Source organism: Heterocephalus glaber, unplaced genomic scaffold (genome assembly GCF_053883595.1).
Source record: "Heterocephalus glaber isolate CG9 unplaced genomic scaffold, H.glaber_assembly_v1.0 deba00001538, whole genome shotgun sequence".
NCBI classification, from domain to species: domain Eukaryota; kingdom Metazoa; phylum Chordata; class Mammalia; order Rodentia; family Bathyergidae; genus Heterocephalus; species Heterocephalus glaber.
The window spans coordinates 1,170,646-1,187,428 of NW_028258333.1; the positions used below are offsets into that span (position 1 = coordinate 1,170,646).

The following is a 16,783-nucleotide window of genomic DNA, read 5'->3' on the forward strand; positions in this document are numbered from 1 at the left end:
TTGGGCTACAGAGGAGGCTGAGCAAGGTCAAGCGAAGTCTCCAGGCTCATCCTAGGTAGGTGCTTGCTGGGCTGGAGGTGGGCCCTGTGCCCTGGTGTGGCAAAGGATAGCTGCGTGTTTCATGGGCTTGAATGAGTGGTGCATAAGTTCACTGAGGAAGGGGCCAGGATCCAGTGCTGCAGAGGGGTTGCTTGGCCAGGAGGCACAAGAATGATGGGCATGGAGAGGACGTGGCTGCTCCTTGGGTTGCCCAACTGGGAGGGAGGGAGGTGTGGGCCAAGAGCGTGGTGGACTGGGACATCCACGTGTGTCCTGACCAGGTGGCAGAAGATACACACCATTCCTGACTGAGAAATGGAATCAGGTCATGACCCAGTCCCCATCCCCTCTGAGGGGTGCCAGCGTGACCCCCAAGTTTAGCTTCCACCACACAGGGAGGAGAGGCAGAGGGCTGACCACAGAGCAGTAGTCATGCCTGAAGCCTAAAGGGACTGCGAAACAGCTGAGGTTGGTTGAATTTAGAAATGTTTAGAGTAAGCACTTTTTGTTTGTTTTTGCATCAGGCAACATGAGGGCTCAGAGACAAATTAAAAGCAAATTCCACAAAACAATGTTAGTTGCACAGAAATACGTGCCCAATAAATTTCCTTGCTATATGCATCGAGATCTTGGTGACAAAGTGAAGTTGGTAACTTTTTAACCCTTTACACCCAGCCTGTCTCAGTCTTACATGGATTTACAGGCACTTTACTTTAAAAACTCTCAGCCTGTGTTTTGTTCTAAATAAATATAATTCTGCACTGCAACTTCCATATCCACACCCTCACCTCAAATAAATAAATTTAAGAGAAAGTAAAAAGGTTTAAAGGAATGTGCACTTTTTACTAGAACTGTGTACTCATGTGGATTCTGGAAGGTGTTGTACAGCTTTTTGATTTGACTGTAGGGTTATAACAATGGGGTGCATAAATTAGAAACTTCTAAGTCACTGGCTTTGGAAGAGATACATGTATAATACATTTATTCAGTCAGACTAAAAAATAAAGTATGAACTCTGACTTTCTTCCTCTAATTATAGAAAGTTAAATAATGTATTACCATGAAAAATATTTCTAATAAATAGAACATACCCCCCCCCAAAAAAAAACTCTCAGCATGGCTATAAACACAACTAATGTCTATAATTTTTGCAAAAATCTCTCCCTTGATTAAACTGAGGCAATTATATTAAAGCTGATTTATGCTCCTCAAAGAAGATTAGCAGTGTAATTTGTTTGCCTCTTTTGAAATCCTAATAATTTGCTAAATAACTAAAGATAATGTTCACTTTTAAGTACAAAATAATTTCTTCTGAGGCTGAACCCATTATAGTGCTAAAATTCTCAATTTGTTTATTAATTTTCTATTCTTTAAAAAGACACTTGCTTCAGGAGTACAGTTTGCTACTTACTGTTTTTCTGTGAGATGACCATTTTCCACTGACTTTATTAAATTAGCCATTTCCCCAGTTATTTCTTTTGAAAGAAACACACTTTAAAATCTAACTCTTCTGAACATAATCTAAGCATTCTGAAGCATTTTAACATTTTGTAGTGTCACAAGGCCACAATGCAGGAGTCCTATGCTATAAAATGAGAAACACATGGAATTTGGTACAGATTGCATGAGATTCTGAAATTTGCTTGTGAATTTACTTGCAATACCATGTTGTTTAGTGTGGTATTACAATCTCATGATCAGAGGGCAGAAAGTATCCCTCTCTTGAAAAACTATTCACTGAGTCTTATTTTGGTGGCAGTTTATTATAGAAATGCATAAATAATCAGAAACCATGTGCTTTAGATGCATGCCTCACATTATTATCTGAATCAGGGAGTTTTCAAGTTGACAAAAACACTGTAGTTGGTGGCTGCTATGAGGTTTATGAAGTAATTGAATGGTGTCAGCCCCAGGCCAGCCCTTCCCATGCCAGGGTTTCCATGCAATGGATGGAGGATTCCTGCCTCAGCTTTTTAAATTCAGAGTTATAGGACTATACATATTTGCTTTCAAAATTCCAAAATTTATTTTGAAAAGTGTTATCTCTAATCAAGAAAATTAGTGGAGAATGTGCTTCTATTGGTTAAACAATAAATCAATTTAATAAATGCAAATGTTGGTTAAGGTAATAGTAGCTACTGTATCTTTAAGTGTATGTTTTAAGTATTTTTTCACTTTGATTTTCAAAAATGTGTTTTGTTAGTGCAAAGAATGAATTTTATTGCATGTATTCATTCCAAGCTGAAAAATTAATGAAAATATTAATGTCCAATTAATTGCTGATTGAAGAGGCCTTTCCATGGGCCTTTGTGGTCAGAGCAAGTTTAAGCAAGAGCGATGCCCCTGAAATACTTCCTGTACACATAAGGACAAGTATACCTGTTCTTCTGCTCTCAAATTAGCTCAACGATCAGTAATTTTCAATTAAAAATTGTTTTAAAAAATGAACCTCTTTGAACACAGCAAGGTTACCAAACATTGGAGGTGTCTTCCCTGTGCACAGCTGGCATTTAGAAATGTCTTCTGGGGAATTGAATGTGACCCTTTTCGATGCCGGCCTGGTTTGGTATGAGGCTGAGGCTGTCCTAGATCTTGTTCAGCACCTCCTGCCTTTCCCTCACTTAGGTGTTGCAGGCACAGGGTGCTGAGAAGGTAAGGCAAATAAGACAGAGGTTCAGAATGCAGCTGCCCAAGCCTGCCCTCTAACAGTGGGTGTGACGGAGACAGGCTCGGCCCACCCTGTGTGTGCAGACAAAGCAACAAAAGTTCAGTTGTTTTCTTTCTCACTTACTAGACATCAAGCCAGAAAGCTTTTTCTTTATTATACCTAGTTTCTCTTTTTAAAAATACATCATGGGCAGATGGACTCGATTTCATGTTTTACTTGGAGCTAGAAAAAAAATTCATTTTGGGAATATTATGCAATTTTTAAAATTTTGATGGTGGGGAAAGGGAAATCTGAATTTGTCCTCAGAGCAGTCTAGAGGCCATTATGTTGAGGAAGTCTTCCAGTCCTGCAAGTATCAAACCCAGTTCTTGATGAAGCCTCAGATAGTAAGGGAACCATAATTCTATTTTAATAAGATAGTGTCTTATCTTGTAACACAAACTGAATGTATCATCAAATCTTTGTCTCATTAGAAAAGGAAACTTTATTTTTCATGCATCTGGATTTAGACGACCTTACTGAAAATCCTTTTTCATTGGTGGTGTATGGTGCTAGGAAAGAATTTATCTGCTGGAGGTTAGGAGTGGAGTGAAGATTGTAAGTAAGGACAAATAGGTGTGATATTCATTTTCATAGACCACTTTTTGCTGTTGAGTTTTTTCCTTCTTGTTTCTTACGGCTGGATGGTAATGACGAGAGTCCTCTTGGGAGTTCCATGTTAAAGAGAGCAGAATGGCTCTTAGGCGAATCAATTCTTTCAAAGCTCCCTGCCTTTGACCCCTGCCCTTTCCTGTGACACCAGAGGAAAGTAACTCCTGTCTTCTACATTTGGAACATAATTGAAGATCTCTTTGTTATAGCAGCTAGCATAATCTCTAAATAATAGTCTATGCTAGCGTAGTTAAAGGGATTCTAAATAACTGAAGCCTAGCCCTATCCATCGTGGCTGGAATGTGCTTCCTCCCTCCTCACCACTTCCTTGTTGGAATGACCTCAGGGATACCCTGGAGCTATACATCCTCCTATCACAGCATTTGTAATGGCTTGTTGAACTCTCTGCCTACATGTTTATTATACCATAAGGGAACCAAGTCCTATTCATCTCTTTATCTTAATTGTCTTCCATTTTCTGGCCTACAATGGGAGATTAAAAATGTTTAATTGATGAAAGAAGATGTCTGGTTGATTTACAACATCAAGTGCTTTATTATTTAGGAACAGCACTCCCCACTGAAAAGATCTATGCAAACAGGGTCAAGGCCACTGCTATCATTAATGGGACCAGCAAGTTCTAACCATGTCCACAAGAGTACTGCTAGGGTTTAAAGAGGCTACATGCTCCACTGGGAGCCTAAAGTCAAATAAATACCATAATCCTGTGGCCCTTGGGTATGGCACTAGAACCTTTAACTTAAGGCAGATGCTTGCTTTTCTCCATGACTGGAAGAGAAAGACACCAAGGTGGTAAGTCCTAAATCAGCACTGCTCTAATCATATTTCAACTGAAGGTTTATCTTAGAATCTCCCTCTGGTGTGGCCGCTCTGGTGGTTAGGATGTCCATTCCCAGGTTAGTCTAGGTCTGAAGCAAGACTCAAGAGTTTCATGTAGAGATACATACATTTACAACTGGTCTAAGTGTAATTGGCAGCCTGGAAATTTCCTTTAGGAACACGTTGTTTGATACTGAACTGGTTGATACTAACCCTAAACCAGTTTAGAATGTGAAGAGCCCAGCAGGCCCCCAGGTTTCTCCAGCGCTCCTTGGAAGCACCCTCCTTTCTCACTGGTCTGAAGTGGATGGGAAGTGCGCTGTCCATGGTGCCGACGGGAAACACCCTTCCTTTTTACAGGGCCCGTGCCTGTTATTAATTGGATGGCTTTTAAAATTTTTATTTTTATTACTAATTTTGAGCACTTTGATTAGGATTTGTCTTCTGTAGTTTATTTACATTTCTTGTTTCGGGGATTCTTGCATCTGTGAGTTTGTGGTTTTCATTAAATTTGGAAAAGTTTCAATCATATTCCTTTAAGTGTTTTCTTTTTCCTCTCTTTATCTCTTCTCTCATTTGGGGACTGCAATTATGCATATATCAGGCAGCTGATGCTCACTGACAAGCTGTGCTTTTTCTTTTTGTCTTGGTTTTTCATTGTGGATAGTTTCTACTGTCTTCAAGTTCACTAACCTTTTCTTTTGCAATGTCTAATTTGGTGTTAATTGCATCCCAAGTATTTTTTATTTCAAACACCATTTTTTAACACTAGAAATTTTATTTAATCCTTTTCTATATTTTCTATATTTCTATTTAACTCTCTGAACTTGCGAATGCAGTTATAAATAATTTCATGCCTGCTAGTTCTAACATCTCTGTCAATTCTGAGCCAGTTTCTCCTCATTATAGATTACACTTTCCCTTTTGCTTGATAAAAAGGTAATTTTCAAATGGATATCAGACATTCTTAATTTTAATTTGTTAGGTGCTGGATATTCTTGTATTCAAGAGTAACGCTTTCCAATTTTAGTATATATGCTGCTGAAGTGAGAACAGGAATATCATTTTTATTCCTAGTCTGTATGGGGACATAGAGTGCAGTCCATTTATTTGGCAATTGTTGTTTCTTTTGGGTCTTACTTTTCTGACTCGGTAGGAAAAACTAGAGCATATTTAGTGTAGGGCTAATTATTCACACTGAAGCAAGTTGCTTCTTCATACTCTACCAAAGGGCACACAAATTATGAGGTTTTCCTGTCTGGCTCTTGGAAACACAAACTACACTCACCCATTGTGAGAGCCATATATCACTGTTCTTATAATTTCAGGTCGTCCACCCCAGCTTTGGACATTTTCTTCATGGATGTGCTGATAGTTCACTGATATCAGGGGAATCCTCTTTGCAGTGTCCTATGTCAGGCTTTCTTCTCATGGGCATTCTGACCTATGAGCTCTGGTCACCATGACCTCTTCAGATTCCCAGCTGCAACTTGTAGATGCAGTTCATCTGCAGGCTTCATGGGCTCTCAGGCCTTGTGCTATGGCTTTCAATCTCTCAAAGCAGTGATCTGGGAATCATAGGGCTCACCGTCTTCATTTCCTGTTTCTCAGGTTCACTACTCTTCATGGACTAATGTTTGGTATCTTACAAAAATCCACTGCTTCATCTATTCTGATTTGCAGTTATTGTTTCTTTTTTCCTTGAAGGAAGGTTAGTTTGGCATCTCAACTGGAAATGAAGTTCCTCTAGCTCAGCAGTTTCTAAAACTTCTGAACAGAGATTTATAACTTAGGACTTCAGAAATAAGATTGTCCAATGACAGTGATGAAATCAAGGCCAAGCTCTCAAAAACTAGATCTATCCTATAGTTCACTTGGATGTGCATGATATTTACAACACAAACAATTTTCTGTGTTAATACAACCTCCTATATCTCGCAGACAAGAAATTGCTGGGGTCATGACTGGACTTTGGGCATGCCCCTTCCTGTCTTCTGCTGACTGGGAGGGGCCTTTCTTGTCCTGCTTCAGGCTGGTCATATGACCTCTGAGGGTACCACCCCTAGGATCTTGCCACTGGGGCAGGGTCCTCAAATAACAGTGGTTTTTTTTTTTTGGCTCTGGTTTTTACCCATTAGGCATAATGCTTCATGACCCATCTTCACCATAATTTTTCAAAATTCTGTTTCTTTGCATTTATACCTCATGCTTTGCCTCATGCTATTAACTAGGACAAAGGCAATTTGTCAAATACCTTTGACAAAGATGTCAAACGATGATTCTTTTATTTGTTGCACTCCACCTATCTGCCCTGGTTCACTTTCACCATGACACACTATGTGCTAAGCTATGCCATGGTCAGTGTCCCTCTCTAGACTGTTCTCTCTGTCTCTAAGGACAAGTCTCAAATTTCCCAGTTCTTTTACACAGTTTATTCAGTTGGATCATATGGTCAGGAATTCTGTTTCTTTCTTCACGAGATCTATGTTGCTATCATGTCATCTTTTTGAATATTTAGAGATCATCATCTTTTTTATTATATCTAATTTTCAAAATAAATGGTCAAACAACACTCTGAGAATAGCCATAGTCTAGTTGTAAAACTGATAATACTAAGATACCTAAAATGTTTGTTTTCATAGCCAGCACAGCTGTATTTCTACAGTTCCAGCCCTGGGATTTCATAAAGCTCAGTTATAGTGAAAATAATCCATAAACAAGAGTTGAAAGAGCATTCCATCACATTTTGGAAATCTTCAAACTACTATATCCAGTTGATTTAATATTTTGTTTGCAACAAACAAAATCACCACACTGTAAATGAGAAAAAGTTAACTGAAATCCAAGCCAGCTATGAAGAATATTTATCCTCTTGCTTCTGCATAATGCCATTATCTTCTTCTTCAGATGCTCATAAACCAAGCCATGAGTATTTTAAAGTTTAAAAAGTGTTTGGAGCCCTTATGAAGATTAGTTTGCTAGTCACTTAGTCACAGAAAAACTGTTGCAGGCCCTTCCCATAAAAGGAAGTTATTGTTTCAGATCATGAGGTCCATAAAATGCTGTCTCCATGCAAAATTCTGGTGTTTTACCTCTACATTCTTGTTTGTTGGGTCGTAAAAAGTTGAGGACACTAAAAAAATACCACTACATTTTGACAGATGCTATAAAAACGCATTCTCTGAACTCTAGATTTCTGATGGCGACTCTGTCAGCATGAAAGTCTGTACCATTATACATCCTAAGTCAGGATTTTGATCATTCAAGATTTTTTTGAAATTATGTTTTTTTCTCAATTTTTATTTTTCATTAGTACATGTTTATAGTGCATAATGATTACATTTCTTTTGGTGTGGGGAGTTGCTACATGAAATTATGGCTGTTAAAGTAAAGACTTTTTCACTTGGTTTGTGTTTGAGTCATTCTCAATTTCTTGAAGTCATAATAATTTATCAGTGTTTGGTTTAATCAAAATTTTCAATCTTCTCTAAGAATTGTTCACATTCCTTCCCATATAATATAGTAAGTTAATAAATTATACCATACTTTGTGCTAATGTGATCGTGTACAAGCTTGCATATTTGTATTTTGGTAAGAAACCTCTTATGTAGGCATGCATATATTTATAAACACACAGAAATACTTGTTAGCAAGCCCCATTTGCCTAGAATTATTAGGCAAGCAGTACTTACAATACCAACATCCTGAGAGTCAAAATTCAACTTTGGTCATTGGGATATAAACGTTTCTAAAATGCTTTCTATCCTGCAAAATTTACTAGTAATAATTTAATATTTTCTTGGTGACAGAAAGTCATCAATATGACTATTAATATAGCAGATATGGTACAGCTCTTGGAAGACCTCTGCTATTTTTCTCTTCTTGAGTCATTATATTTACTTAAAAAACCCTTTGTCATTTCTCTTTTCCATCAGGGCATCAACTCTTGCTTCTATGGTACATCTTAGGTATGTGTGCCTGCTTAGTTAGAAGTGAACCTCCTAGAATTTCTTATTTGTTACCTAAAATCTGATGTGAACAGGGGAATCCAGTGGCCACAGGTGCTAAACTGTGTCTATAACAGGACAGCCCTGTGATGTTGACTTGGCTCTTCCAGGATCTTCTGCCTCTTTCTTTTCTTTTTTCTTTCTTTCTTTCTTTCTCTCTTTCTTTCTTTCTTTCTTTCTTTCTTTCTTTCTTTCTTTCTTTCTTTCTTTCTTTCTTTCTTTCTTTCTTTCTTTCTTCCTTCCTTCCCCCCCCCCTTTCTTTTTCTTTCTTTCTGCCTCTCTCTCAATAGTCTCTATTTTGAATGGAAAAATTTATAAAATAAATATCCTCTGGATACACAGGCATGGATCCTATGCTGGGGATAACTATGCTGGCCCAAATTCATTTTTGTGCTGAAAACAGTCAGCAGAATGCTACCTCCAGAAAGAGCGATCCTCATACTTCTTTCATAACTGACATTGTGTAACCCAAAGCAGGAGAATTTGAAAAATATAAAAAACAGTCTCTTACTCCTCATATCTAAAAACTCAGATATACCTCAGCAGCCTTCCTCTGCCGACCCAGCTGCCCTGAGACCTTATGCCCAGGAGCCGACCCAGGACATTGGCCATTGTGGCCTGCAGGGCTGGGCAGCGCTACTGAAATCCTCAGCCTCCTGGGCATCCTTAGTCCAGACCCAGAAAAAAAAAGTGGTTTTCCTACGACTCCTTCCTATCATTTTTATATTACATATTACACTTCCATCAGAATCAAAGAACCAAGTCAAGGGTCATAAAATGGGATCATCTGAGGATGCCTGGCTCATAAGTTTCTACTGACCGATAGATGTTTGTAGAGAAAGACATGTGGATAGATGATTTTGTCAGCAAAGCACAGGCCAAATAGTGGGGTTCAAAGAGATAAGTGAGACTGGACTGCTCACGACGGGTGCAGGCACCAGACTCCCTTCCAGGGGACAGTCCTAGGAGCTCTGCATGGGCCTGAGGTGCAAATGCAAGAATGCATAATTGCTGACACTCATCTTGAATCTGGTGTTTAGATGCAGAGCAGTCCTTAACTTCACGTTCACTAATTGTTGTTCTGCACTATTTAAGGTGTTGATAATTTTGTTCCATGTAGTTTTGGTTTCAGACATTATATTTTCAACTCTAGAAGTTTGATTGGGGTATTTTACATATCATTCCTATCTCCTCTCAAAGTGTGGAACATATGGAATACAGGGCTATAAAGCTGAGGTATTACGTCAAAACTGTCTAGAGCCCAAAGGCCTTGCTTCATGTTTAAATCGTGACAATAAGGACCCAAGTAACTCTCAAGGAACGTAATAGCTGGAAAAATAACAAAGAATGTCTCGGAGTAGCACGTTTGATTTGCCACCATCATATATGGGTCAGAACCACCCAGAGCCCACTTTTCCATGACAATCCAGTTAGCGACACGAGGCAGGGGAGTGGGGTGGGGACTCGCAGCATGTGTGTGCTCATGGCCCCACACAGTGACAGCCCCTTGGGCCAACATCTTGCTCCCACCCTTGCACCCTGTGCCATGACAGAGCACGAGGTTGATCTCTTTTTAAGATGACACAGATGAGCCCCAAGAGGTGACATCGATGCCCAGAACAGGCAGAGCCTTGGTTTGATGTGGGAATGGAGTCAGAGCTTCCTAGAACTGAGCTAAGCTTAAAGGGGCCCAAGATCGGAGGTCTACTTCAGAGAACTGATTTCTATGATGACCCCATCCTGGCTACCTGAGGTCACGGCCCGCCTGCTGTGAGGCTGCTTTTGAAACTTTTCTCCACCAATCTGATTGAAAGCAAGAGACTTCTGCACTTCCAGTCCCTGGATGCTTTGGGTAGAAGCACTGGAGATGGCTTAGGGTCGGGAAGGAAAGGGACAACTGGGTTCATCCTGGAGAGAGGAGCCTGCTCACGTGTCAGCAGATGGCTACACAGACTTTGTCAGGGGCTGGGCCCGAGAGCCCCGATGTCACCAAGGCAGAAGGAGGTGCTGTAACTGCACTGCCATGCGGGAGATGAAGAAACGACAGAGGAAAAGAGAGGGAGGCGAGGAGGAGAAAGCAGACATCAGAGGGTGTAGGCAGAAGCGCACGCGCGTGAAACAGCAAGGCTGAGGCTAGTCTGTGTGACAGTGTGGCCCTGAGCTCCTGAACATTATCTGCGGCTATGTGTCAACGCTGACACCATTTTGAAGAGGACAGATGTCAGAGAAGAGAGTGATTTATGAGTGTTCCAGACCCTGAGCTTGGATAGTACGTGGATGGAACATGATGGCAAAATAAAAACCCTTTTTATTTTCTCTCTGGACAGTTTCCCCATGTGTCTTCCTTCTTCTAACAGCGGTCACACATTTTTACGTAGTAAGACCTCCATGACCGTACTTGGGACTCTTTGTTACAGTGAATCACTTCTACCCAAACTAAAGGCTCTGAGAAGTTCTGTGAAGATCAACACGAAACACTGTAAGTCTGTGAAGGTTCAGAGAAACTGGCTCTCTCTGTCGTCTCGCGTCATACATCTGCTCTAACGTTTTTGCCACAGATGACAGCAATATCCTTTCCTGGAAGCTGTGACTTAAAAATGCAAGGGGTTTTCTTCTTTGGGGACTGGAACTTGGTACAGCAATTTAAGCATTCACATGGGTTTTGATTCAGGATGTCTGGAGATCCACCTCCTTAACAGGCAGTAAGAGAGCCTTGAAAACATCAACAAATCACAGTCAGGCCTGAAAGTGGAGCAGCTCAGCTGTACACAGAGAACACTAAGCATTTTACAGCATTTTCAGTGACTGTACTCTCATCTACTCCTCCGTGTTGATGATGGTCTTTAAGGACCCCTGAGATCATAAGAAAACATCTTTAAAGTGATACCTTCCTAAGTCCAAACACTCAACGTACTAATTTTTTCTCTAATGCCCTAAAATTCTTTACCAGAATTGCTTTCTCACAACTACACTTGTATCATATCCTAAAGACTCGCTCATCATTCCAGATTTCTTTTGTATTGCAATGAACTAGCCATACCTTCCAGCTCCCTGCAGCCAAGTTCTGCAGGGCGCCTGCTGCCCCTTCCAGCGTGTCTGGGTTTGAGCACTCAGAGAGCAGCGTGAGGTAGGGTTTGACTATGGATGGGTGCCACAGCATCTGGATCCCTTTTGGTGGTTCTGCACAGTCTGGAAGAGGTCCTACTCCATCCCACTGGTGGAAGAAAAACGAGAGAGTAAACACCTTTAACATCTTCATGCTCCAGGTGTTGCCTTCTGCACACATCACAGGCACACATCACAGCATCTGTAGAACATCAGTAGCACAGATGGTCAGCAGTACGAGGGCCACCCTGGCTAGAGGGCCATTCTTGCTGCAGGGAGCTTATGGCAGAGGAGAAGGGGACTGAAGGGGACTGAAGCATGCGCAGAAGTGACTGGAACCCCAGCGGAGGGGTTATACCGCCTGAAAGGACTTCTAACACAATCTACTCTAAAGTGAGAGCGCAGACAGGTTAGGGTGGCTGGGTAGCAGGAGGCTACAATCAAGGAAACATCTTTTATAAATAGCACACATCAGCTGTTGCATGGTAGCTACCAACACTGAAATGCCTTCACTTCTTATATAGAACTATGGTTACTTATGTACAATTCCTATGCCTAACTGTGATCATTCCTATATAATTAGTAAGATGAATATCTGTTTGACTTTGGGTACCATCATTGCTTCCGACAGACAAATGACAGAATGAATGAAAGATGGAAAACTGCAAAGGTTTATTAGATGCATGGACATGAGCTGCAGGCAAATGTAGATTACATAGTAATCTTGATAGTTAAATTTGCTCTGAATTGGATATAATGAATAATGGGGGAATGTGTAATTAAAAATTAATTATACATAATTTCTGAAATTATGGCTTATGGGCACAAAAGAATAAGCACATTAAAAATAACAGTTATGAGGACTTTAGCAAGTTATCATTTGGAAAAATGATAACAATAAAAGTTACATGAACAAAGTATGGAACTTTATGCCTTATTATAAAAAGCCTGTTAATAATAATGAAAATGCATTACTAAAATGTTTCTTTCTTTTTTCCTATATTTTAAATTTATCATTCTTATATTTTTAAGAATATTAAAATGGAAATGATTCTGATCTTTGATTACATGAAGTTTTTATCCTTTATAAAAATAAAAAATGAATATAATGAGGATAGAAATAAAATATACTGTATATTTAGAAATAATATAGCCATATTCACTTCTGAGAAAAATCATAGTAAAACAAAACAATTTTTTATAATTTAAAGGTGGGAATACTAAGCTATTTAGCTTACTTATGTTCCTTAATAATTACTTAAAATATAATGTAAATATATACCCTACACTTTCTCGCAGATATTTTATGTACAAACATATGTATGCAGGTGTATATAAATGTGGGAATAAATGTGAAAACAAAACTTTATTTCACAATCTAAATTCCTTAGTTTTGAAAATTTCACTGGAAAAAATATAAGGTTGTCTCCTATCCTTGCAACACAAAAATGGAAATGTTACTACAGATACTATAAAGTTATTTAACTGCCACAAACAATTTCAGAATGTCATTATTTTCCAAGAGAAAAATAAAATATGCCTGTCTTCTTCTCAATTATAACATAGCTTAGTTTAGGTCAAAGGCCAGCCATGAATGAACATCCTGTGGACAGACATTGGACAGCACATTAGGGCATCATCAGTGAGCTTGTCATTCAACTGCAACTTTGTAACAAGGTTGTAAAATGACTGCACCTGTGAACAGCCTATCTGCCTATGAAGCCAGCACCTGTCTTATAAATATTAAAAATAAATTGAATCAGCCCTGTCACACAGCACCTGGATCATTATTGGAGACTTAGTTACTGAACTTCCCAGAAAGACAGCACTAGGAAATGATAGCAGTCGTTTTGTGGCTTTGTCAAGCTGGATGATGACGCAGTAGCAACAGTGGCTTCCCAAAGGAAACCAGTTTCTGGAGGGAGGTTTTGTGCTCATATAACAAGAAACAGGAAAACATTTCACTCGTTTTTTTTTTTTTTTACTTTCAATTTTTACTTTGCCATCTTCTTCAACATCTAAACTGCCATTTTCATATAAACATCTAATAATATCCCAACAAAACAGAATATGAACTTTCAGCTCAGCATGGATGAGATTTCTGGTGTGCACGCTAATGTGACTGCAGGAGGCTGACAGCAGTTGTGATCAGGAGCTCACTGCAAAGTGACAGCTCAAGTCTGAGGAGAGTGAAGAGCGGCCATGTTATTGTTTACTAGGTACTGTCCTGTACCTTTCTAACTTTTTCGAAATAAAGCAGGATACATGGTTAAACCAAAAGACAATTTCCTTCTGCTCTGACAGATCATCCACGTAACTCTTCGGTACTTTTTATTACAATCATTTCTTAATGGTTAACAAGAGGATCTGAAGGAAGTAGAAGCACAACTATGGATATAGAGCAGCTAGGCATGGAGGCCAAAGAGACTTCGCTGTTTCAGAACATTGATGGTGCCTAGAGAAAAAGAACGATTTCAAAGCCAGACAATGTATCCGACATGTATCTAGGTCCTTTATTCACATTTTTATTGGCTGAAGTGGCGGGAGGTATCAATCTCCACGAAAAAGAGCTTTTCTCCAACGAAAATGGTTGGAAGTCGTCTTGAAGGGTCCTATTAACACAGTGACACCCCAATGTTATTTTGTCTGGCTAAGCAGCTTTGGAGAAGGAAAGGGTGATGGTGAGGAGAGGATTGACTGGTGTCGGTGAGATAGCTCTGCACAAGCAACCCTTTCCTTTTTGTTTTTGTTCCTATTTTTCCCATTTATTTATTTACTATTGGGCATAAACCTAGGGTCTTCACACTGAGCTTTATCCCCAGCCCTTTTCTGTTTTTCATTTTGTGATAGGGTCTTGCTAAATCTCTAAATTGCCCAGGCTGGTCTCAAAACTGCCGACCCCCTTCCTCAGCCTTGCAGGGTGCTGTGATTCCCGTGTGCCTCACTGCCCAGGGCTCACCGGCAAACTCTTAATGCGAATGATTTTCTAAGTGAGAACTTAGGAGAAACTGTGCAATGTGAAACTCTTTTACCAAAATGGAGACAATTCATTTATAGGATGTTTCTTTTCTAACATTTCTACAGAACTGGATCACTGAGTGAAGGCAAGTAGTGGATAAATATTTAACACGTGAAAAATACCAGCCACACAGCTATTTAGCTCTTTAGAGCATAGGATTACATTCATAAACCTTTTGTAAACTCTGTTCTTGACCATATCTTGAACCAAAATTTCTTTAAGAGTCTGAAATAAGAAAATAATAGAGTAACATGCTATGGAGTTAGGACAGAGAAACTTCTGTGTTACAAAGAAAATGGTCCAACTAAGGAAACAAAGTATTTGTGGGAAATCAACATGGGAAAATCAGAAGAATATTTCTAATATATCTATCTGTATGATCAGGTTTTCACACACATCCATTCCATGGGCTACAGTTTAAAAATCAAGCTGAGTAGACAAAGGGAAAACAAAATTAGGAGAAGAAAGGTATTTGTCACTTAAAAAGGCTTTTCATGGGATTTCATCATGTTCTCCTCCTTCCCCAGAGTTTCTCTCTCTCGGCTGGAGAGCTAAGTGAATGTTCTGAAATTTCGTATGACATGTTTATTTTTATCTGTCACTTTTTAACAAATAAAACTCACAAATGTTGTAGCAGTAGTAGATTCTTAAGGTAGCACTTAAATGTTCAGATTATTTTGTATGGGAGGCATTCAAATGCTGCTAAGCAGGTAAAATACCAGAGAATGTACTTCTAGTGTTAACACTCCTCTTACTCATTGTCTTATTTATAGGAATTTAGGCTTTTACACACGTATTTAGAGTTCAAAAAGCTAATAATTAAGTGGGTTATAGCCAAAAAAAATTTTTTTTTGCTGATATAGTAAGCAACAACAAAACATTTCCTATTAGAGAACCCTCTCCCTACACATGACCTTCCTGCCAGGAAACTCCATTGGGGACAGGTTGGTAGACAGCAATGGATGCATGGAAAATTCTGTGGACTGTACAGCACAGAATAGTTTTTGTCACTTCCAATATGTCAATAATATATTATCAGCAGTTTCTTGACTGGCTCCACATGTATGGCTGTACAGCTAGCACTGATTTAAAAAAGTCAAACCATTTATTACATCCAACTTCTAAAATTGTAGAACTGAAAGTATGTATTCTCCCATCCAGAAGGCAATATTCAAGAGAATAACAAACTTTCCAAGTTACACATTTAGACATGATGTTTTTTGATATGGTTGTGTTGACTATTGCAAGAAATGTCAGCAAGAATGGAAACAGTTAAGATGTGTTATGAACAACTCCCCACAATGAATGTCATCATGTACAAACATGGGATAATAAAAATAACAAGTTAAAAAAAAAGGGCAGGGGAATCCCAGCTATAATCAAGACAGCAAAGTAAAAGAGGAGCACATCCCTCCAAAGAAATGCCTGCTTAAGAAGGAAGCAAGAGTAGTGCTATCTTCAATGTGTGGATGGGTTATGGGTCCTGGGGTGAAGTTGGATAGAAGTAATAACTTCTAATATTTAATACAGCACAATATACAGCAGTTGACAACAATCACTTGCATACTTTAGAATAGCTAGTAAATAGGATTATAAATGTTCTCAACACAAAGGAATGAAAAACGTTTGATGTGACCGCTATACCAATTATGTTGTCATCATTGCACATTACACATTTGTATTGAACTATTATACTGAACTCCATAAATGTGTATAACTATGTGCAAATTAAGAATTCAAAAACATTAAAAATACTTTCGGTTTCCTTACAAGGGCTCAAATTCAATTAAAAAAATTTCTATCTCAGTTGACTAGAGGATAGAATGGTGAAAGACATTTGCTCCTTATATGAAGAGAATTGCATAACCTAGGGATAAAAGTCAGGAAGTGAAAAAAATACAGGTCAAGACATCGATATACTGCTGAGCATGGTGATGCACACCTGTGATCCCAGCACTCAGGAGGCTGAGGCAGGAGGATCACTGTGGGTTTGAGGCCAGCCTGGGTTACATAGTGAGCTCAAGGCCAGCTTGAGCTACATAGTAAGACCCTGTCTAAAAAAAAAAAAAAAAAGGATACGGGTATAGTTTACAAAGTGACTCTGTAAACCCAGAGTCCCTTGTGGTATGGACTCACGGGATGATGTCGTTACTACCTTGGTAAGAGGCCCTGTTGAATGAGGAGCAGAATTACAGCTTCACCTCCCCCACAACTAGTTTACAAATGGCCCCAGCCTCTGGTCTCCAACACCCAGGGCTGGGTACCACAGGGACAAATCAGGAAGCATTTGCTGAGGGGGGACAAGACTTCCGCTGGGAGAAGTGTTAGAATCCAGGAGTTCTCTTCCAGGGGTGTCAGCCAGGCAAGGCTGCACTCAGAAAACAACTTTTCCTGATGAGCTCTGTCTCGGAAACATAAGCAGCAAAGACTGATCCTGCCACCTGCATTCAGTTC

General features: G+C 39.4%; 1 protein-coding gene across 6 annotated transcripts in view; it reads right to left on the reverse strand.

Annotated features, from left to right (window-relative positions):
- Ctnnd2 (catenin delta 2) overlaps positions 1-16,783 on the reverse strand; it is an 871,879-nt gene that overhangs the window by 104,326 nt on the left and 750,770 nt on the right. For 5 of the 6 annotated variants that reach the window (XM_004845189.4, XM_004845188.4, XM_087189426.1 and 2 more), the window contains one exon: positions 11,246-11,419. The exons of the other annotated variant lie outside the window; for it this stretch is intronic. In XM_004845189.4, the coding sequence (XP_004845246.2) occupies positions 11,246-11,419 (174 nt within the window). The remainder of the gene's footprint in view (positions 1-11,245; positions 11,420-16,783) is intronic. 6 annotated transcript variants of the gene reach the window in all.